At 42.8% G+C, this 24,460-nt stretch overlaps 1 protein-coding gene across 3 annotated transcripts in view; it reads left to right on the top strand.

Annotated features, from left to right (window-relative positions):
• Positions 1-24,460, top strand: part of DAAM2 (dishevelled associated activator of morphogenesis 2) — a 150,071-nt gene that overhangs the window by 19,452 nt on the left and 106,159 nt on the right. For all 3 annotated transcript variants that reach the window (XM_077811912.1, XM_077811910.1, XM_077811911.1), the window contains exon 2: positions 8,878-8,967. In XM_077811912.1, coding sequence (XP_077668038.1) covers positions 8,878-8,967 — 90 coding nt within the window. The remainder of the gene's footprint in view (positions 1-8,877; positions 8,968-24,460) is intronic.

Raw genomic sequence — 24,460 nt, forward strand, 5'->3', positions numbered from 1 at the left:
CCTACGTTCCCAGCGCTCCCAGCTACCTTTGAGAAACCACTGACTTCCTGAGGAAACTACAATCCATCGGTGATCTTCCTGATAACACCATCCTGGCCACTATGGATGTAGAAGCCCTCTACACCAACATTCCACACAAAGATGGACTACAAGCCATCAAGAACACTATCCCCGATAATGTCACGGCTAACCTGGTGGCTGAACTTTGTGACTTTGTCCTTACCCATAACTATTTTACATTTGGGGACAATGTAAACCTATGGGTACCCGCATGGCCCCACAGTATGCCAACATTTTTATGGCTGACTTAGAACAACGCCCCTACTCTACTTGCGCTTTGTGTGTATAAAAGAGCTTCTACACTTTCCACAGTATGCATCCGATGAAGTGAGCTGTAGCTCGCGAAAGCTTATGCTCAAATAAATTGGTTAGTCTCTAAGGTGCCACAAGTACTCCTTTTCTTTTTGCTTTCTCCTTGGCAGATGAGATCTCTGCTCGAGTCCTGAGCTTTGGGAGTAGACAGCCAGTCGAGGTGGCAGGGAAGAAGAAAAACACCCAGGCCCAGATTCTCCTCTGTGTACACCAATTTCACACAAGTGTAGCACAGTTGACTTAAATTAAGTTAGTTCTGATTTGCACTGGTTGAAGTGAGAGGATAACCAGTGCGGATAACCGTCACTTGCGAGACGGGCAGAGAGGAACCTATAGGAATCTACATTTCAGAGTTACAGTGAGCCACACTCAAGTGTCTTATCTATGTCAGTCCACTGACAGTTACAGACTTAGATGTGCCCCTTCACATATCTGGTTTGTTGTGTGTGCATACGACATATATGTTCACACAACACATGCATGTACATGTAAGACATCAGTGTACATGCGTCCAGGCATGTACCATATGTAGTACATGGATATTATGTGCATAGGGCTGACACAGACGCTCAAGGCATACACATATGCACATTGTATGCATATTAGTATGCACATAAAGGTATGGAAGCACAGATTTGCTTTGTTAATGAGTTCACAAACACACATCCCATTGCTTTCAGGCAATCAAACAGAAAACAATGCTTCTTCCCTAATCTCCTCCCACAAGTGAGTTTATTCTTTTGTACCTTAAAGACGCTGCTGTTGATGACAAGGGTTTAAGATGAGGCGGAGGAGTCATTCACATGGGTTAGTGAAGCACTAAGGCCACATAGTACTTGCACATGTGGGAGATAGAATGTGCCTCCTGTACATGCGGGAAAGCAGAGATCCACACCTGTGTAGGTGATGGTGGTGCTGTTGAGTATGAACATCCACCAGGTAATACTTGTCGATTGTTTCCCTGCTGTGGAGCTCGGTGAATGGAATTTCTCTTGCATTATGTTGAGCTGACAACACCAGCCAGCTCGTGGAGTTAACTTAATCTCTTTCGGTGAAAACTCAGTTGTCAATTTTCAATGCATCCTGCCAGACTCTTTATGTTCCAAGCATGGATTTCTCTAGCACACTGCTTCTGATTTGTCAGTGTGACAAACTAGATTGGACAAAGCACTGGAAAATACACTGTGGAGGAACAGTCCTATACTGTCCCCTGGAGATGGACAAAATAATCTAATAAATCTTGCCTATTTCTGACTTCTATGATTTCATAGCTATGTGTGGCAGGACTGAGATCCGAAGAGGGATTATTTTATTCATCCCCTCCTGGATGGCCCTGAAGTGGCTTTCAGGACTGCTGATTGTGTGAGCCTTTGATGGGGCTTCTCTCACTTTTTCTTTCTCTTCAGCAGGGAGAAGTGCAGACAGAATGTGAACGACATCAGTGTAACCCATTTGTAGTTTGCCAAGATGGGGCTGGCACAGCGAATGGGGGCTGAAAAAATTAAAGGTTCCTGGGATTGTTTCTCATAACAAAATGTAGCTGTCAGGCAATATAAATCACATGTTAGCAATGTGGTCTCACTCAGTTCACTTGTTAACACCATAACAGTTACGCTGGGTTGGATCCTGTATTGGAAAGGATCACACTATGCTGCTGACAACCCCCCTTCCTCTCCCTCTCTCTCTCTCTGCTGCTTCTCCTCCCTCTCCAATCCCAAAGACACAAGGCTTTTTATCTGGTTTGGCTTGGGTTGCATTTCAACATTTCTTACCCCACCACCTCCCCAGCTCAAACCCTCCTTTGGCCCCTCAGGGTGCCAGGGCCAAAGGACACTGGATCGCATCCTATGATATGTTAGAATCCGTGTTTATCTTTTACAAAATAAACCCAGCGTGAGGGGCAATTTTTTTGGTCGGGACCAAGGCTCTGCCATCCCATTTGGGAGTGTCAGAGGCTTGGAATTTTTATTGGCCCTTCTTCTGATTATGTGATAAATCAACATGTTAACAGCTCTGGTCTGGTGTGCCATGGAATTGGGATCCCAGTGCAAAGCATCTGGCACATCCTCTGCAGGCCCAGCCACCTCTGAGCCAAGGTTGGCAGTGGGGGAGAGGTCAGAAGAGGGGGTTACACTGTGATCTTTGTAACTAAGATAAACTTGGTGCTTGTGAAATTGGAAAGACAGTGTGTGAGAGAGCCTGTTTTCTGTGTGGGACAGAGATAACGGGACAATGAGAGAGGAGGGGTAAAGGGAAATGAAAAGGCATGTGTGTATGAGAGGGGAAAGGGGTAGGAAGCATGAATGAGAGGGTGTGCACGTGGGGAGTGTTCAACTATAAAATGCACGCACATAGGCAGAATGTCACAATACTAATATCAACAAACCACTGGGACCAGATTTATTTGCAATAAAGGTGGTGATAATTTTCCAAAGAGAAGGACTCTGAAACAAGGAGACCTTACAGAATGCTATGGGCATATTAACATAATTAAGCAAATTCATCCCTAGTTTCTCTTAGTTGCATGTTCTGATTAGAATGCAGCTTGTGGAAAAGTGCCAAATGAGGCTGGAGTGACCAGCAAGAAAAAAGCTTTGCAGAATTTAAAAAACAAAGTCCCTAGTACTAGTATGGAAATATTTTGGAAGGGAGGAGACATTCACCTGCTTCAGGGCACCAGCCACTCTGTAGCTCAGGCTGGGGACAGCTTATTCCAAAAACTTTCTGCTGCAGGGTTTCTGAGCTCTCCTTTGAAACATTTGGCACTGTTCACTGTTGGAGACAGGACACTGGATCAGATGAACCACTGGTCTGATCCGGTATGGCAATCTCTATCTTCCTGTTTTGAATTTACCAAAAAAGAGTAAGAATTGAATTCTCAGTTCAGTGATGTCAACCTACACCATCAGAGAATTTGGCCCCATAATCTTTGTTGTGAAAGTTCTTAGAGGTTGAGGGCTGGTTGTCCTTTTGCAAGATGAACAACCAGGTCATCTTAAGCACTGACTAAAATGTAACAAAACCATGCTCAGATTGGAAAAGAAATGCTGGCAATCATTTTTGGTTGAGAGTGGGTTCACAAGTATGTTTGCAGGCCGAAATCAACCGCGGCAGAAACAAGACTATAAACCTTTGTAAGCCGTCTTACAGAAACTATTGAGCAAAGTACCACCAAGACTTCAGAGAATGATCACGACATTGCAAAAGTAAAATACAGACCTGGAAAGGAGCTGCTTCTAGTAGGCATGCTTTCAAGAGCACCTCTAAACAGGGGAAGCCAGGAGCTGCAGGAAGAGGAGGTTGAAGTACATATAACATATACTACTACCCCTTTCTGAAGCAAAATCTGACAAGCTCAAATGAGAAACACAAAATGATCCAACTTACAAGGCCCTGAGCAAGAATTAGATGGATAGTCAGCAGAAAAAGTCCAGAAATCGCCTCGCATAAAAACATACTAGGACTGTAGAGATGAACTTACTGCCTGGGGTGGAATTCTGTACAGAGGACATGTCCTAGTCTCGTGCCACCCAAGGTTGGAAATGCTAAATATACAGAGCTGCAGTGTCCATCTGAGGCCTCGTTTACGGGGGGAGATCGATCTAAGTTAAGCGACTTCAGCTACGTGAATAACATAGCTGAAGTTGACGTACTTAGATCTATTTACCGCAGGGTCCACGCTACGCTATGTCAATGGGAGAGTGATCTGTGGTTGATTTTAGTGGGTCTTCACTAGACCTGCTAAATCGACCACCAATGCATCGATCACTGTGTGTTGATTCCCCCAGTAAGTGTAGACAAGCCCTGAGTGTAGAGAAGTTTTAAGTACAGAGCTTGAGATCTTCTGGTCAAATTTAAGAGATCTTCTGTCATCAAAGCGAAGGTGTCTAAGACAACTGCAAGCAATGCAGAAGTATCACCCTCAATCCAATTTATTATCAGGGTTATTTATATTGAAGTAGCATTTATTGACACCAGTCAAGGATCAGGACTCGAGTATGCTAGGCACTGTACATATGTGGTAAAAAGACTGTCCTTCCCCAAAGAGGTTGCAGTGTAGGTTGTGACAATGCATAACAGGCGGAACTGTTTGAGATTTTTGGATTCAGGAATCATTGCGTGAAACCTATGGCCTGTGCTTATGCAGGTGGTCATATTAAATAGTCATAAAAGCCCTTCTGGCCTTAAAATCTATAAAAATTCAGGATTGGCCTTAGTCCAATACTGGTACAAACTAATTTGAATTCAGTGAGGAAGAGGATCTTGTATTGGACTGTACCAATGTAATAAGACCTTGCAAATCGCAGTTTGTTCCCCATAGGATTCCAGATGAGTTAACAGATAATGGCCAAGAATTCAGGAGGGGTACATTTTGGTAATTCTCTTCCATGTCAGTCCATGTACACCATGTCAAGTCCTTCCCATGCACATTCAGAAGGGTTAGTAGAAAAATCTGCATAAGTAGCAAAGAACTTTATCTAAAAGAAGAGCCCTGCTGCACTGAAGGGATTCCACACACAGTATTGTTAGACAGTCCCAACACATCTCACAGGAGTTTATTAGGATCACAGTTTCAGAGTATATGAAATTCTTCCCATCTAAACCCTACAGTTCTAATTGAATGAATTATTCTTCCTGTCCTAAAAAGCACTGATGGGCAGAGTTACTGGGCCCTACGACGTTCCACCTGGAGATGGGTGAAGGGATTCCTAAACACTGTCCTTAATATGCAGCCAGCTTCTTCAAGATAACTATGGGATATTTTAATTTTCTCCCATATTATTTTTCCTGTATTCATTTAATGTAACACTTTTGCAGAGAGGTGCTGCCTTTTATTGGTGAAACGTTTCCTTTTGTTCTGCTTGTGCTGGACTTATGATGATATCAAACACAATGGCTGCCAAGCACCAGGTCCAGCATTCACAATTTGACTGTTCCCCAAATCATGGGACATAGTATGGTTTTTAATCCTACAAAAAAACTGTTTTATGTTCCCTGCCCATTCCTCCTCTTCTCTCCCTCTTGTTTTCCTGGGTTGCAGCCATTTTGAATGCAGGCCATCTTCCCCTTTGGCGTAGAGAACTGGACTGGAAATATTTGAACCTCAAATCCAGCTCCAATATGTTTTAATGTTGTATCATCAAAATTCAGTCTGTCCGTAAAAAAGGGCCCACATAAAAGGGAAATTAACTGAATGTATCCCACCCTCAGTAAGTAAAAATAAAAAAGGAAATGGAAAACTGAGTGCAGCGTAAGGAATAGTAACGGGACTTTTTTTTTAAACATCTCCTTGAGGCCATTCTGGCAAATGTCTCTTTAATCTGTATTTCACTGGAGCACTTGCAGCTTGAAGTGCTTGTGAGAGCCAGGCAGCTGAACTGTGGTGTACAGGAGCCTGTTGGCATGAACCTCTGGAACCGAGCCCTCCATCCAAGACATAGAAGAACAGTTACTACATTTCTGTAGAGAAATCACCACAACAGATAGAACAAAGGGGAGAGGAAAAAACCCTCTAACAGAACCTCTCTTCTTCCCACATGCTCCCTGGGCATCCAGGCATGAGGGCTTCCTAACCTAGCTCTGTCCCTGGTCTAGATGATGCTATTCAAGGTCCTTACTACTTCTGCACTCTCCCACCGCCTCCTTTTTGGTCCCTTTTTCCTCACTGCACTCACATTAGAGCCAGCAGTCTCACTCGATGACTAGGGCCAATCTGAAAACAGGCGGGTGTGATGTGTTCACGAGCACATTAGATATACCCTTCTGAAATCTCTTCAGAGCCTGAGGTGCTTGTTATGGCCATGCTCTCAGGCAGTGAGATTCTTAAGGTGGCTTCCATGAGAATTCCATATTAGAACAGGCAAATGGTTCATGTGGTCCAGTGTCTTATTTCTGGGTCAGGTCCCGTGCTTTCCTTTGTAGTCCTAGAAGTCCTTCACGCTGCCACTGCAGAAAGGGGTAGAGAAAGGCAGGATTTTGAGAACCTTTAGAGAACAAGGTGTGCCTCAACATGAGTGGCTGGGCAAGGGGAGGAAGGTAAGCAAGGCTGATATATCCATGACTGTGCAATTTCACTGGCTTTCCTCCCTCACTGAAGGAGAGCACAGCTGCCACAGGAGTGACTGCACACTGCATTGAAAGCCAGTGGTTGGCTCTGCTGCTGTTCTGTGTCCAGTAGGGGAGGTTTTCCTCCTCCACTTTGGAGGTGCCCCCACTTGCAACCTTGCCATTTGGGCTGTGAGCCTGGAGTCCAGGATTGGCCTGCTGACAGTGGTCAATGCTGGTGGTTTCAGAGGAAGGATTAGCCCACCCTCTCTAACTGCTGTTCAGTGGAAGCAGATTCCTTCCTGATCATCAGCTGATCAAGTTATGTCCTGAATCATTAAGATTGTAGTAAGGGCAATGACTCTTACTGTTTTGTTTGCTTATTTTAGGTTGCAGTAAAGAGGGCTGCCTGCATGTGCATGCTTTTTTCCATTGCATCTTCTACCATCCCATCATCTATCTGTTCTGTAAGGATGCAAAATATATAATTAAGTGGCAGAACGCTAGGTGGGGCAAAGACGGCATCATGCACTTTGGCCAGGAGGTCAAACTAGATAACCATAATGGTCCCTTGAGGCCTTATAATCTATGAATCTATGCCTGATGCATGCAACACCCACAAAAGGGGTTCAGCAACTTTCAGAGGTGGCGAAGTTACAGCATCCTGCCCTCAGGGTATGCTCACTTAATCATATCAGAATACTCATTATCTTGTCTTTTTTTATTGGTTGAGAGTGCTGTCATTCAGTATGGTATTGGGGGAGCTTCTGTGAAAACCACACAGAACTAGTTATCTCTCAACTTGCTCTTGTATATGAATTAAGCTTCGTAACAGAGCTCCTACTGTATCTTCTTTGCCTCCAGTTTCTCGCAGTGTTGATTTTCTAAGGACTTAGCTAAGACTGGCCAGCTCACTTCACGTGTATTGCAGCCCTAGCAGCTCTTCTTCCAAACCTGGAAACTCTGATTTCCTCCCTGATCCTCCCACTCGTCCCACACACTTGACCTCCAACAGCATTCCTTTGCTGGTCTTACGACCTTACGTGTAGTTACTCTCTCCCTCTCCACCCAAGAATATGATTCTGGTTGGAACTTATAGAACTCCTTGTCTCACTTGGCTGCCCCCTTGGTTGGAAACTCACCCTAAACATTTCCACATGGCTTGTGCTCTTCATGCACAGCTAACCTTTTTTTTTTTTTTCCCTTTAAACATTTTTGAAAAGAATAAAAATCCCCCAGCTTATTCTACCTTCTGCTGCTGGCAGTGACCTAGCCTTGTTACTGTTTGCATTTCTTTTGTACCTTTCTGCTGCTAAAGTCTCTGTGGACCTTTTAAATCTGTCAGCAGCCACTACCAGGCTCAGTATGCAATTTAGCTCACTGTTTTCACAAGTTTCCCAGCCCTGAAAGCTTTCCAAATGAGCCATTGTGGGACTGAGTTAGAGGTATTGTCCCTGCATTGGGCGAGAGTAGCATGGGTGCTGCATTTACAGCTCTGTTAGCCCTCACAATGTCATCTTGTTATAGGACTCCTGAACACTTTTTCTCCTTCAAATAAATATAATATATATAATATTACCAAAAAAAAAATCTGGCTGAAACATTGTTTGAAACTGTGTAAGACAGGAGTGGATCGTCTTTGTACCACACACGTGTGCTCTTACTCTTGTTCAAGCACACCTTCTGCCACTTGTTTTGTGTGATCAGCTCAGATGAACCAAACAAAGCAAAATATGTTGGTGTGCTCTACAGAATATTATTTATATCCAAACAGAACTCTAAGGACTTCAACGGAGATTGGAGCCCCATTTTGCTAAGTGCTTAACGTACACAGTAAAAGACAGTCCCTGCCCTGAAGAGTTCAAAGCTGGCTTAAAAATCAATAGTTTGGCATTGCTGGCAGTTTCTGGGGTTGTTCTTTTGGGGGTTGGTGCAGGTCAGTCCTGAAGTATATTGGCAGGGCTGGGCTGCCGGTCGGCAGGATCCAGGTTGGTATTTTGGGCCTGGAAGGAGGTGCATTGACTCTATTTAGACTTCTCAGAGAAAGTTTAGTGTCTGCCTTATTTTAGCCAGAGAATTGAGGTTTTTTCACTTCAACTCTTTCATGACATGTCACCTATCAGGATGTATCCCTTCTTATTCATCAAATACAGTGATTGCTCCCACCGGGGTGAGCACAAGTATAATGATAATTCGCAAGGGAAGTCACACTGGTTGCTCGTCACCTTCCTGGGTCTGTTCTGCTCTAACTGGGGGAACCTGTAGCAGAATGTGAACGTAAATCAGTGGTGAAGGGGATACAGGCAATACAAATCTTTACAGAGATCTCTCGTTACAGGGAGACACTAGGTCCTCTGCTTCTTTAATTGAGGGTGTGGGGTGTGCTTGATGCATGTTCTTCCCACAGTATTGGCAGGTATCAATGCATCTGACTGTGTATGTTTCATTTAACAATCCCAGGATGAACTGGATCTCACAGATAAGAACAGAGAGGCTATGTTTGCACTCCCACCAGAGAAGAAGTGGCAGATTTACTGCAGCAAAAAGAAGGTACTATCTTTTGATTGATTTAAGTGCTAAATAATAAACTCTGTTTGTGTGTAATTAACTACGTACGTGTGTGTAGAGTGTTTAACCATCTAGATCTACACAGAATATGTGGTGGAGTGGTAAAAAGGCTTTATTGGCATGAATTCGGGACAGCTTTCTTATGAGTAGTGAAAGCACAAGTGATTTATGAAGGGCATCCAGAAACAGGTAAAGCCTTTATGCCTTACCACACAATCATGAATTGTGCATATGCTATGTATGTTACAGAAAAAAACTATTTTGGAAGTGTTTTATAGAATTTTAAAAATCTTTTATTACTTTAGTTACCATGTATCTAATCATAGAAGGCTCAGAGTGGATAATACATTTTTTGGAACCTCTAAAGATATCTTAATATATATGTAATTATGTTGCTGTTGTAAAGTTTGATATCTCAGGGCCCTCCAGAGCAAGTAGAAAGCAGTGTATATCCCATTTGACAGAGAGATCGGTTAATGTGAGTTTCTAGGGGTAACTTCCTCCTTCAAATAAACAGGAAGGTTTTGAAATTGCTGTCAAAGAGAGAGACTACTGGAGGAACAAGAGCTACTGGTGCAGGAAGTGAATCCAGATATTACAGGGATAACAGAAACCTGGTGGAATAGTAGTCATGACTGGAGTATGGGTATTGAGGGGTTTGTGCTGTTTAGGAAAGACAGAAATAAAGGCAAAGGTGGTGGAGTAGCATTTGTATATCAATGATGAGGTAGACAGTAAAGAAATAAGAAGTGATGGAATGGATAAGAGAGTCTGTCTGGGCAAAAATCACATTGGGGAAGAAAGCTACTAGAGCCTCCCCTGGGATAGTGCTTGGGGTGTGGTATAGACCGCCGGGATCCAATCTGGATATGGATAGAGACCTCTTTAACGTTTTTAATGAAGTAAATACTAATAGGAATTGTGTGATCATGGAAGACTTTAACTTCCCAGATATAGACTGGAGGACAAGTGCTAGTAATAATAATAGGGCTCAGATTTTCCTGGATACGGTAGCTGATGGATTCCTTCAGCAAGTAGTTGCTGAACCAACAAGAGTGGATGCCATTTTAGATTTGCTTTTGGTGAGTAGTGAGGACCTCATAGAAGAAATGGTTGTAGGGGACAACCTTGGTTCGAGCGATCATGAGCTAATTCAGTTCAAACTAAATGGAAGTATAAACAAAAATAGATCTGTGACTAGGGTTTTTGATTTCAAAAGGGCTAATTTTAAAGAATTAAGGAAATTAGTTAGGGAAGTGGATTGGATTGAAGAACTTGTGGATCTAAAGGCGGAGGAGACCTGGAATTACTTCAAGTCAAAGCTGCAGAAACTATCAGAAGCCTGCATCCAAAGAAAGGGAAAATTCATAGGCAGGAGTTGTAGACCAAGCTGGATGATCAAGCATCTCGGAGAAAAAAGAAAAGGAGTCCTTGTGGCACCTTAGAGACTAACCAATTTATTTGAGCATGAGCTTTCGTGAGCTACAGCTCACTTCATCAGATGCATACCGTGGAAACTGCAGCAGACTTTATATATACACAGAGAATATGAAACAATACCTCCTCCCACCCCACTGTCCTGCTGGTAATAGCTTATCTAAAGTGAGCAACAGGTTAGGCCATTTCCAGCACAAATCCAGGTTTTCTCACCCTCCACCCCCCCCCCCCCCACAAATTCACTCTCCTGCTGGAGATAGCCCATCCAAAGTGACAACTCTTTACACAATGTGCATGATAATGAAGTTAGGCCATTTCCTGCACAAATCCAGGTTCTCTCACTCCCTCACCCCCCTCCAAAAACCCACCCCCATACACACACAGACTCACTCTCCTGCTGGTAATAGCTCATCCAAACTGACCACTCTCCAAGTTTAAAACCAAGTTAAACCAGAACATCTGGGGAGGGGGGGGTAGGAAAAAACAAGAGGAAATAGGCTACCTTGCATAATGACTTAGCCACTCCCAGTCTCTATTTAAGCCTAAATTAATAGTATCCAATTTGCAAATGAATTCCAATTCAGCAGTTTCTCGCTGGAGTCTGGATTTGAAGTTTCTTTGTTTTAAGATAGCGACCTTCATGTCTGTGATTGCGTGACCAGAGAGATTGAAGTGTTCTCCGACTGGTTTATGAATGTTAACCTGGTTTATGAATGGTTTATGAATGTTAATGAGTAACCTGTTGCTCACTTTAGATAAGCTATTACCAGCAGGACAGTGGGGTGGGAGGAGGTATTGTTTCATATTCTCTGTGTATATATAAAGTCTGCTGCAGTTTCCACGGTATGCATCTGATGAAGTGAGCTGTAGCTCACGAAAGCTCATGCTCAAATAAATTGGTTAGTCTCTAAGGTGCCACAAGGACTCCTTTTCTTTTTGCGAATACAGACTAACACGGCTGTTACTCTGAAACATCTCAGAGAAGTAATTAAGAAAAAGCAGAAAGCCCACAAGGAGTGGAAGATGGGAGGGATTAGCAAGAAAAGCTACCTTATTGAGGTCAGAACATGTAGGGATAAAGTGAGAAAGGCCAAAAGCCATGTAGAGTTGGACCTTGCAAAGGGAATTAAAACCAATAGTAAAAGGTTCTATAGCCATATAAATGAGAAGGAAAACAAAGAAAGAAGTGGGACCGCTTAACACTGAGGATGGAGTGGAGGATAAGGATAATCTAGGCATGGCCCAATATCTAAACAAATACTTTGCCTCAGTCTTTAATGAGGCTAATGAGGAGCTTAGGGATAATGGTAGGTTGACAAATGGGAATGAGGATATGGAGGTAGAGATTACCACATCCGAGGTAGAAGCCAAACTCGAAAAGCTTAATGGGACTGAATAATAATCTTCATCCAAGAATATTAAAGGAACTGGCGCATGAAATTGCAAGCCCATTAGCAAGAATTTTTAATGAATCTGTAAACTCAGGGCTTGTACCGTATGACTGGAGAATTGCTAACACAGTTCCTATTTTTAAGAAAAGGGCGTGGGGGAAGAGATCCGGATAACTACAGGCCTGTTAGTTTGACATCTGTAGTATGCAAGTCCTTGGAAAAAAATTTTGAAGGAGAAAGTAATTAAGGACATTGAGGTCAATGGTAATTGGGACAAAATACAACATGGCTTTACAAAAGATAGATTGTGCCAAACCAACCTGATCTCCTTCTTTGAGAAGGTAACAGATTTTTTTAGACAAAAGAAACGCAGTAGATCTAATTTACCTGTATTTCAGTAGGCATTTGATAAGGTTCCACATGGGGAATTATTAGCTAAAATGGAAAACATGGGGGTCAATATGAAAATTGAAAGGTGGATAAGGAACTGGTTAAAGGGGAGACTACAAGAGGTCACACTGAAAGGTGAAATGTCAGGCTGGAAGGAGGTTACTAGTGGAGTTCCTCAAGGATTGCTTTTGGGACCAATCTTATTTAATCTTTTTATTACTGATCTTGGCACAAAAAGTGGGAATGTGCTAATAAAGTTTGTGGATGACACAAAGCTAGGAGGTATTTCCAATACAGAGAAGGACCAGGATATCATACAGGAAGATCTGGATGACCTTGTAAACAGGAGTAATAGTAATAGGATGAAATTTAATAGTGAAAAGTGCAAGGTCATGCATTTAGGGATTAATAACAAGAGTTTTTGTTATAAACTGGGGATGCATCAGTTGGAAATAACAGAAGAGGAGAAGGACCTCAGAGTATTGGCTAATCACAGGATGACTATGAGCTGCCAATGTGATATGGCTGTGAAAAAAGCTAATGTGATCTTGGGAGGCATCAGGAAAGGTATTTCCAGCACAGATAAGGTGGTGTTAGTAGAGTTATACAAGGCACTGGTGAGACCTCATCTGGAATATTGGGTGCAGTTCTGGTCTCCCAGTTTGAATTTAAACATGGAACAGGTACAGAGAAGGGCTACTAGGATGATCCGAGGAATGGAAAACCTGTTTTGTGAAAGGAGACTCAAAGAGCTTGGCTTGTTAGCCTGATCAAAAGAAGGCTGAGGGGAGATATGATTGCTCTCTATAAATATATCAGAGGGATAAATACCATGGAGGGAGAAGAATTATTTAAGCTCAGTACCAATGTAGACACACAAACAAATGAATATAAACTGGCCATCAGGAAGTTTAGACTTGAAATTAGACGAAGGTTTCTAACCATCAGAGGAGTGAAGTTCTGGAACAGCCTTCCAAGGGGAGCAGTGGGGGCAAAAGACATCTGGCTTCAAGACTAAGCTTGATACATTTATGGAGGGGATGATATGATGGGATAGCCTAATTTTGGCAATTAATTGGTCTTTGACTATTAGTGGTAAATATGCCCAATGGCCTGTGATGGGATGTTAGATGGGGTGGGATCTGAGTTACTACAGAGAATTCTTTCCTGGGTGTCTGGCTGGTGAGTCTTGCCCATATGCTCAGGGTTTAGCTGATCACCATATTTGGGGTCGGGAAGGAATTTTCCTCCAGAGCAGACTGGCAGAGGCCCTGCGGTTTTTTCGCCTTCCTCTGCAGCATAGGGCGTGGGGCACAGGTCACTTGCTGGAGAATTCTCTGCACCTTGAAGTCTTTAAACCATGATCCGAGGACTTCAGTAGCTCAGACATAGGTTAGGGGTTTGTTAAGGAGTGGGTGCGTGAGATTCTGTGGCCTGCGTTGTGCAGGATGTCAGACTAGATGATCATAATGGTCCCTTCTGACCTTAAGGTCTATGATTCTATGATAGAAGGATAAGGGCTTGTAGCTGATATCTACATTAATTCCCACAGGCTCCTCTCACTAGAAAAATAGGGGGTAGGGAGAGATGGCTGGATTTTTTTCTTCACCTTTGGGAAACCTGTGTGTGTGTGAGAGAGAGAGACTTCCAGGAGTAGAGTACTGGATATTATTGCTGGTCCACAAGAAAGAAAGCAAGTATTTCCCTGATGATCTAGCACATGTTGGTTAAAGAGAAATGCCTAGAAAAAGCAGCTTTCGTGTGTGTTACTCCTTAAGCTTGTATTAGTCGCACCAGGAGATCTTCGGTTTTCGTCTTCTGGAGGCTGGTCCACATAAGAGGATAACATTGTGATTATATCTGACAATAAAGTGGCCTCAAACAGTAGACTCACACTTTTAGCACTGAAGAGTCCAGATTCAAAGTCTGCAGATGACCCAACTAAGATCATATTTTCCCTGCTGCTGCCTGCAACATATTTTTTTCTGTGAATACATTGACCACTTTGGTACCTGGGGTTGTCAATTCGGACCCTTTCCTTGGCACTAAAATTACAATGGAATTTAAAAACAAAAAAACCCTCAAGCCAAAAAAAAGATGTTTTTGCATATGGGCAGCTCTCTGCTGAAACCTATTGCCCAGGAAAAGTTGTTGATGATGAATAAGGTATTAGTATCTGAATGCTAGTAGTAATCCAGGAAGCACCGAAGAACTTTTTCGGCTCTGAGAATTCCATACGCCTATTCTGTTTGGTGGCTTCCATTATCCTTCCTGCTGGTGCATAGAGCTTGCACGTGGAGAGAAGGTGCAGTCGCCTGTGATTAATGTCTGCCTTACGTTTTTGCTGGCAGACTCATCTGGCTTTCTCAGCTCTAGTGGGAGAAGATCTATTTGTAGTCATCTTAGAGAACCACACATTCCATCTCCTGGACCAGCCAGCTTTGGCAGGAAGTTGCAGACTTTAATGTATTTAATATGTTGGTTGGATTCACTACATTACACTTTTTTAAGGCAGTAGATTTGATATAAAAATTCTGAAGACCTCTGGAGTTAAAGGGGCCGCACAGTGGAAAATCTTTATATTGCACGTACAGTGCAATATCTGTTATCCAAACTCTAGGTATCTGAAATGCCCTGTTAACTGAAACAAGGTCAGGATGCCAGATGTCCTTTAATTATGCTGCAAATACTCTCAATTATCTGATGTACTTTGCTTTTCCCTCCCTGTCCCCCGTCTCTCCCTAAGGACAGTCAGAATATCCATGTTGATCTGTTTTTCCTCTCTCTGGCTGTCTGTATCTAATCTATCTAGTCTACAATGACAAAAATTTACCAGGTGTGTCTCAGTACAGAGAGAGAAAAATTGCAAATTCTTTGTGGGAAGGACAATCTAATATTGTAAAATATCCTGTCAGGAACCCAGGATGTGCCCTGCAAGGGAGGTCTCACCCTGCAAGGTGTGCTGAGCACTCTCCATTCCCATTAGTTTCATTTAAATCAAGATGGAATGTTTTTTTTCTAAAAGATATTGTGACAGCATGACAAAGATGCTCTAAGAATTTAGGGAAGTGCTATGGCCTGTGTTATGCAGGAGGCCAGACTAGATGATCACAGTGGTCCCTTCTGCCCTCGGAATCTAGGAATCAGGAGTTGAGGGTATTCAGCACCTTGCAGGAGGAGTGAGCAGTCAGTTCTGAGTAGGTTGTGTACTCTGAAATGGAAATGTTAAGAAGTAAAAATTAAGGGGACCATTCGCATACATTAACCCAAGATATCATTTCCAGTCTAAGATGAAAAGAAGGTCAAAGCTCCCGAATTTGCCTCAAAACTGTGGGACCCACTGACTGTCTTACGTAAACAAATGCCCTTTACAAAAATGTGGCTCATGCATCACTAAGGCACTTTGTTCATTTATCTTGACAATTGTAGTTTAGATTTAATTATTTATGGTGATTGTTGCTAAGGCGCTCATGAAAGGTCATTGCGGTACACTCAGAACTCGTTACAGCCTGTCTTTTACGTCATATCATTATTGAGAAATGGGAAAAGGCAAACTTTAAAAAAAAAAAAAAAAAAAAAAAAAGAGGAGAGAGGTCTGAGCTAAACCACACCAAGCCATGCACTGCAGGACTTGAAGATGTCCAAATCGGGATCCAAATATTTTGGTTCTGGAGCCTGTCTCTTATTTCAGATAACTGCAGATTTCTACAGCATTTGTGTAACCAACCGCACTCTGGTTATCATTGGCCTTTTGAAACTAGGACCTCTAGTACTAAAAGCCGACCCTCCACCCCTTGAGCTAAGAGTAGCACCTCTACCTCGTCACTGTAGTCGGCTCTTATACTCTTTTGTGGACCCACCACTGGAGGTAGACGAAGACCCACTCAACCCTGGCATGAAACGTTGCATCTTTTTCATGTCTTTGCATCTGCTCCTTCAGGTGTTACATGGCGATCGATTCAGAGCTGATGCTAACACACAGGACTGTCTTCATTTGTATTGGAATGAGTCTCCCTTGAAGCTCTTCTGACCCAAATACCAAACTCTTGCCTTAGATCCGCACGTTACCCTCTCTCTACTGTGAACATCCACTGGGGCCTAAGGGGGATGTATGTATTGACTGATTGCATTTTATGATGCCATCAACCCATTCATGTAGGATATGCTGCCTTTGTTCAGTGTGTGCATCTCATCTGCACATCTGTGGAAGTCTGGACTGCCATAAGACTATTGACCCAATTCTGTAATCTCTACACCCACAAGACACACACCCCGCTGAATTTCCTGGGAAGAATTTGTTTGCAGGAACTGTAGATCAGGCTCTGTACAGTGCAATCATATTATATTTTAAGCAGTAAACTTTCTGGTTCCACCAATGCTTAGACAAACGTTAACATTAATTTTTTCAGGTTTTAGAACATTTTATTTGCATATTAAAAAAAAAATTGTTCATTCCAATAATTAAAATCATTTGAACAAAAAGGGCACTTGATTAACTGCATTTTACAGGGCACAGGACCTTGGTACAACTTTGCATTTATTTGTGTGTTGCTTCACCAGGAGAAGAGCTACGTGCACATGTTTTGTTTGAAAAAGTTAATTTTAAAAAGTCATTGGTTAAATTATTTGACTGTTACTTGGCCAGCTCTTATTAGGATTCTATTAAGGGCCAGACAGTGTGAACTGCTGAGAAACCTCAGCTCATACCGATTTAGAACATTCTGCACCTCGCACAATCAGGATTTAATGTGCCAGTAATAGCCTAGTGCCTTCTGCACAGTCTCAATAACACAAGGCTCTCTTAGACTTCTTATTGCTAGATAAACAAGTGAGGTTGTTTTCTTTTCACGGCCCTTGCTGCCTCCAGAGAGTAATTTGTAAACCTTCAACTAACCACATTTCAGCAGGAGGTGAGTATATTTTGTGCATTTGGGTGGATTTTTTTTCTTTTTGCTTTGAACTAGTATAAAAAGCAAATCTGTTTCTCAAAGCTGATCAAACTGGACCTGATCTGTCTGAAAGAAACAGGTATGTTAAACTCTCCTTGGCTGGCTGGCTAGTTGGGGCTGTTTTTGTCTGACTTTTTTTGTGATAGGGGAGGGTTCTCGGCTGAAGCAGAAGTGTCAGGAGGAAGACTTGATAGCCTGATTCTGATCTTACCCTGGAGTAACTCCTTTGACTTCAAGAGACTCTTGTGATTTATACCAGAGCAGGTGAGGAGTGAGAAGAGAATCAGGGCTAGAGTGTTGAAGGATTAGCCAGTCCAGTCTAGCTCTGCCAAAGGAGGCACTCGTGTCTGAGAGAACCTGTAGCACTTTTAATCCTCCAAGCGGTGACACTTCCCATATTGATACCTAATCCTCTAGAGATGGGGAAGCCATTCTTCAGTGACACAGGCATGACTAAGAAGCCACCTGAAAAAGCCGCCAAGGAGGCATTCTGTGAAACCATACTGTGCCCGCCAAAAAGTAATGCTCAAGAGAAAGCAGAATTTGCTCGTGACTGCATTGTTCATGGATCATTTATTCCTGCCATCTGTCCATTACTAATTCAGTGAGGGTGACTTTTTTTTTTTTTTTTTTTACCCTACTGCTATCCTTCATGTATGTGAAATGTTGTGGTCTAGTAGAATGAGCCTGAGACCAGGAGAAAGGAGCCCATTGACTCTAAACTTGGCCCTGCCATTGATTTAGTGCATAGAACTGGTCAAGTCACTTCATGTCTCGGTCTCCGTTTCCCCATCTGTAAAGTGAAGATGATGCCCACCTAACCTCACTGGTGTGGGCTGAAAGTTATTCATTATTCTTTATACAGGTCTTTGGTGTAAACTGCCATATAAGGGCTAAGCATTACTAATTATTTATATATATATATATATATATATATATATATATATATATATATATAACATAGAATGTTCTGAGAGAAACTTCACCTATAGTCAGGGCTGTCTTTAGGCATACACAGCATATGTGGCTGCGTAGGGCACCCAAAAATTTGAGGCACCACCAGGACAGCAGGTAAGAGCAGGTCAGCTCCCCACACCCAGCGTGCATTGCAGCCTCCTTAGGCAGGGGCCGTATTCACAGAGCTGAATGTGCCCTTGCAGCACATTCTGCATGAGGGAGACGGTATGGGGGTTTCTGCAGGGAACTGTGACTCTCTGCTGCCATGAGGCAGGCTGGGCGGCTTGGTATCCTCTGCTGCCTCGTCCCTCCCCCCTTCCGGACCGCCGCAGTGACTGCTGCGTACGAAGCTCGGTGTATGTCAGCAATGGGGGTGGGGGTGTGTGTTTCTTCTGGGGTCCATGGGCACCAGTTTAGTAATACTGCGTAGGGCCCCATAAATCCTGAGGACGGCCCTGCCTATAGTAAAACTAGTCAATGTCATGGAAACACGTTGTTTTCCCCTCTGCAATATGCACACCTTGCCCAAAGAGTATAGAGGTATTTTGCAGCAGAGTCCGCAGATATTCTCAGATCTTAGTATTGCTGCTCAGCCTGTCTGGTGTAAAAGTCCATCTTCCTGGGGTGTTAATTTGGGAAGGGATCCTGCAATGAGCTGTGTGCTCTTTGCTGACTGATAGGAATGAAAGGCACTTAGTGCCTCACAGAGTCAGACCGTTAGTTTTAAACAGTATTTGCTGCTGGCTTTTTATAGCCTTTCAGTGCAGTGTCGCACAGAGTCCCAGTCTGTACCCATGTTGTCTGTCTAATGTTAATGAAGAGAATGTCTAAATGTTTAAAAAGAGTTTCTCTTACCACTCAAGCTTTGCCCTTGTGGTTTGCGTTGTCAGCAGAAATCTTCCATAAAAATGCAGCATGATATTGTGCAGCTGGATGTAGAGTTAGAGGCTTCTATCCTCCACCCCCGCATCCAGGCCCAGATCCATCCTCAGTCTCATTTCTAGCCAGAGTCCCAAATCCAGCTCCAACCCCAATCCAAACTGCGATTGCTGCTCTAAACCAAGTCCCAGCCTACATACGCAGAGCATTTTGTTCTAGGCCATGCATGTCATTTTATTCTCTTTTCTGGTGTCCGATGATGAAATCAGAGCTGTATTTTGCAGCTTTTGACATATGTAGGTAAAAGCAGGGGATAATGACAGTAACGAAATCAGTCATCCTTAGCCCTTAGGTGAAACAGCATGCTGTTTGCACTCTGATTGATTGGCTGATGCTGAGAAACCAGATAGAATATTACTTTTATTCATTTCTCAGCTTAAAAGTGAGCTGAAAGGCTGTTTCCTCTCACACTCTGAGGTCTTGTCTCCCTGTTTCTCTTGCTACAGCTGACCTCATCGCTGATGTTTAAGGCAGAGCAGGGAGCTTTGTGTTAGCTACACCATTGTTTGCAGCAAGGGAAAGTGTTCATTTCCTTCAGATACCTCACTCAAACATCTCTACATTGAAAGGAAACTCTCTATAGAAGCAGAGAGAGAAATTGGACCTTCATCTGGTCTCATGTAGGGACACTAGACCCCTAATGAAGGTCTCCCCATTGTGTCGTCTGAGTGTGGATTTTTGCTTTTGTTTTTGTATTGTCTGACTCAGATTATGAATCCCTTGGGTCAGGAGCCAGGTCTTGCTTTACGTTTGTGCAGTGTCAACCATAATCAATCATGTTGGTGGTCAGTGCATAATCAATCATAATGGCTTTCAGTTACATTGTTTTCAACTTTTTGTGAGTTTATCTGAAAGTCTGTTCATAGAATCTGTTACCAACTTAGGATCTGAAACATTTTTTTATTGTGGGTTTATATTTGTAAGGGGTATGTCTACACTGCATCGTAAGCCTAGGGTTTGAACTCAGGCTGTAGCCTAACCCCCCTTCTGTCTACACAGATTACACTAACCCAGGGTCCCAGGACCTCATGGGGGTGGAGGGTCAAAGACCAAGGCAAGCCAGGACCCAGGATTCAAGCCCTATTGCTTTGCTGTGTAAATGCAGCACCACTGGACTTGTGCTCTGGGAGTCTGCCAAAAGTATCCCACAATTCCATGGGCCACCTTTCTTTGTCCTCTAGACAGTCAAGGTTGGTGCACCTCACATTTTCTCACGCTGCACCATGAACAAAGGGCTGGAGTGGCCACATTTTGGGAGGGCACTAGGAAGTCTGAGCTATGAGTGTCTGGACTCAGGCCTGCATAATGCAGTGTAGATGGTGGAGCCCCAGGTTTGGACCTCGGGTTCAACAATTACAACACTGGGGTTACAGATTGGTGTAGATGCTCAGGCCCTGGGTTAACAAACCCAAGTTCTGCTAAGCCTGGACTTATACTGAGGTGTAGACATACTCTAATGCCCTTCTTTAACTTTGTTCTTCAGCACTCAGTATCTGGTGCAATTCTAATGAGTATCTGATATGGTACAGTACTTGAGAAGCACTTTGCTTAACTGGGGTTCCTAATAGAGCTTGATGAAGGTGTAATCGCTCTTCTTCTTAATTATGAATATTGTGCGTTTTAAGGAGATGGCGCTCTCTCGCTCCAACTAGCGGGAGGAGCTAAATACAGAGTAGCCCTGCTGCTAAGGCAAGAGCTACTGGTAGTTGGTTGATCAAGCCCCAACTGAGAGTCAGGGGAGCTGGTTGAACGTGTACACTGGCTAAGTGTGTGTGTTGTCTTGTCTTGTCAGTGGCTGATTCACATGTCAGATATGAGCCTCTTACGTGTATGTGGTCAAGGTAGTTACTACTTTAGCTGAAGTAGTTTGGGCTTATGTTTTGGTGCTGAAGGTGCCAGGTTGTCTCCCCATGGACTCTTCCTAAATTTGTTAGAGGTTTAATGCTTCAATCTTGTAAGTTTTTTTTTTAAATAGGAATGTCACATAGGGCCATAGGTTTGTAGGCAGGACCCAAGAAGCCCCACAAAGAACTCAAGCAAGAGTGAATCTCTGTTTGTGTAGGTCTTGCATTCACCCTAGCTGGGATTCATTCATCCATCATCTGCATCATCACAAGGAGATCTTATCCTTAAAATAGACTGAAACTTCTAGTTCCCCTTAAGTCCCCTCCAAGTGCCTGGCGTCTGCAGTCACTCTCGGCCAGAATGGTGCATTGCTTCTTCAGCTTAGGAGACTGACTGAAAAACAAGTCTGAAATGCAGAATTTCACAAAATAGGTTCTCTGAATGTAGTCTTGCATTTCAGTTACTGTTGTTCAGAGAAATCTCAAGGTACTGGTAAGTCACCAAAGGGAGGATGTTGCCCTTTGGAAACAGCTGCATTCTTCAGCTGGAAGTTTTCAGAATGCCAGCATCCTTGGAGTTAACTTGCTATTTTCCTGCCAGTATCTGCTGCTTTCCCCCTAAACAGAATGATTTAATGCTCCGTTACCTGGGATGATTTGTTAGCCCAATAGTGTTCTGGAGCCCCACCAGTCTCTCTAATCTAGATATCATGACATGGCCTCCAGAGAGTTACGTGATGTAACTGAAAGTGGAATATAGACCAATGAATTTGGATATACAGGCCTATGACAAGCACAGAACACGGATAGTATGGCTGTCCGTCATATCAGATGATGTCACAGCACCTCTTGTGTTCTTGTATAAAAGAGAGCATGTGAAGCACTAATGCATCTGTTCATTGGAATGAAATGTGCAAGTAAGAGTCAGTGGCCCATAACTTGCATCTAGAAGATTTTTAAAGAAGGAAAGCAAAGAGGTCACAATTACTACATGATGGATGACATTCCAGGACCACTTCAAACAGAAATAACTGTTTTAATAGTGGCCTAAGTTAATGCACAACATATGCTGTGTATTGCAGGTGTCAGAATTTGTGCAATATTGCCAGACCCAGTAAAAACCAACACAAATCAGTATCTGTTTCCTCTCTTCTTCAGCTTTTGGGATAGCATTCTTAGAACAGTAAAAGGATTTGTCCCAATTTCAACTTGGTGAGCCTAGTGTACAAAATGGTATGGCACAGGAATAACTTTTGGAGTTCACATAACATATTCAACATGTCATTCCATTATGGCTCAGTGTAATGGTGTTTGGCCCTGATGCTCTTCTCTCACTGCTGTAACTTCATTGACTTCAGACAGGAATTCTCTTGATTTAGACCAGTGAAAGTGAGAAGAATCAGGCCATTGTGTCAGCAAATTGTTAGATCCCATAACTACCTCCTGATGTGAAAATTTGCCCTGCTGGGCAAATGCTCAAAGATGTTTACTCTAAGAGTTTGCTACAGGAGACTTAAGGTTGTGTCAGACTCTTCTACACCATTTGCTGGGAGATCTTGAATGAACCAATGCATTGTTTTGTTGGCTGAATGTGGAGAATCACTGCAGTTGATGGCTGAACTCATTGGGCAAGAAGCAAGACACATTGGTCTAGTTATTCGCCTGGATAAAACTAAGTCACTGATATTACCATCAAGTAGCCTCCAGCTCCAGCTTGCAACCAGTGTCCAGACAGGGCACTGCTCAGGTGGCAACTATCAAATACTTGGGAAATGTCAAAGACAGAGCTGGAGAAGGCTTGAAAGATGTAGAAGCTTGTATAGCAGCAGCTACTACCATGTGTGGGTCCTTTAGTGGCCTCTGTGGGAATGTTGTGACCTCAAGCATGTGATGAAGCTGTGGATCTATAGAACTACAGGTGTATCACCTCTGTTGTATGGCAGTGACACATGGGTGCTGAGGAAGGCTAAAGAGTGGCAGATTGACATTTTTGATTGATAGTGTTCATCAGCTACTCCATATCATGTGGGAGGACAGGATCAGAAATGAGAATATTTGTAGCTGAAGCTGGGAACCAGCTCTGTCAGCACTGATGTGATTTTTGGAAGCTTTCTTGTTATGGACATATTAGGATGAAAGACCAATGAATTACAAAGCATGTTGATCAAGGAATGCTGCAACACAGCTGGCAATGAAGTGGTCACCAAAAGCTGCAGTGGTGTGATATTATCACCAATGATGGGCATAAAGTGAATATCCAGCCAGACCACCAAGGACCTAGCTACAGATTGATCTGAGAAGCACTTGATTTGCCATGATCATGAAGATTCTTCTTCAGCAGATCCTTTCAGAGTTTCCCCTTTAACAGTTTAATTATAGATTAGCTGGTGGGGAAGGGGTTGGGGAAGAACAGATTGAAATTGCTCATCATTCAGCTGAAGTGCCAACATTCCAATAGAGAGAATCTGCTCTCAGAAGGACTCCTAAAATGCCAATCCCATTCGAGGGGACATCAGAAAAGATAAGAGAGTTTGTTTTGTTTTTGTTTTGTTTTTTTCTTTTTTTTGGGCTTTGGCTCACAGTTTTCATGGTGAGGTGCTGGCAGTTGGAGGCTCATTTATTTATCTTGAGAGCATAGGTTATTTGGTCAGGCCCTCGAAGTTATAGATTTATTTTTTAAATCCAAAGATGGGTTTTTCCATGAGATGCACAGAATATTTTTATTTTCCTTTTTTGTTTTCTGTTTTTTTTTTTTTTTTTTTTTTTTTTTTTTTAAAGCCTAGTCCTTGTCCATCCAAAAGTTTGGCAGCCCTGCAGAAATAGTTTTTCTAGCTCTTCAGGGCAGCTTTCTGAAGGCATAGGCCCAAGTAATGACCATTATGATGATTTTGGGTGCCTGATTTTACAGCTGTATCAAGGGCCTGCAAGCCCCAGTGACATCAGCTGGAGTTGCAAGTGATTAGCACTTCTGAAAATCATGGTCAAAGTGTTCTTAAGTTTGGGCAGGTGAAAATCAGAGGTTGGTTTTGAAAATGGCAGTTGTGGAATCCACCCTGTGCTCCCCATTTGGCTTGCATTGAAACCAACGGGAGTTTGGCTTTTGACTTCAGTGGGAGGCAGGTTTGGGCACTTTAATTGTCAAGTGATCACAACTAAAAAGTCAGTATTTACCCAGTAATTACTCAATTGGATATGTCACTTTAGTATTTTTCTGTTTGTAAAAGGAAATAACTGTTGGGATATCAGAAACTAGGGTGTGGGAACTGTGTGTGTAGATGCTGATTTTGTGTGTAAATGGCAGCTATGATGTTAGGTCATCTGGTAGTCTATCCCCTTCCAAAACAGAATCAATCCCTACAATTCATGTTTTTCTCAGTTTTGTCCTGTTGATGGTATGTAGTGATATACATACACCATAAAGCTCTTACCCTTCAGATTAGTCTCAAATATATGAACAAGAGCAAAGAATAAAAAAAAAAATGTTCACCTAGAATGCTGGGAAGCCATTTAGTACAGAACAGAGCTCCCACTATTTATTACCCGTGTTCTGAACTCTGCTGAATGCTCA

The sequence above is a fragment of the Eretmochelys imbricata genome, chromosome 3 (genome assembly GCF_965152235.1).
Source record: "Eretmochelys imbricata isolate rEreImb1 chromosome 3, rEreImb1.hap1, whole genome shotgun sequence".
Lineage (NCBI taxonomy): Eukaryota > Metazoa > Chordata > Testudines > Cheloniidae > Eretmochelys > Eretmochelys imbricata.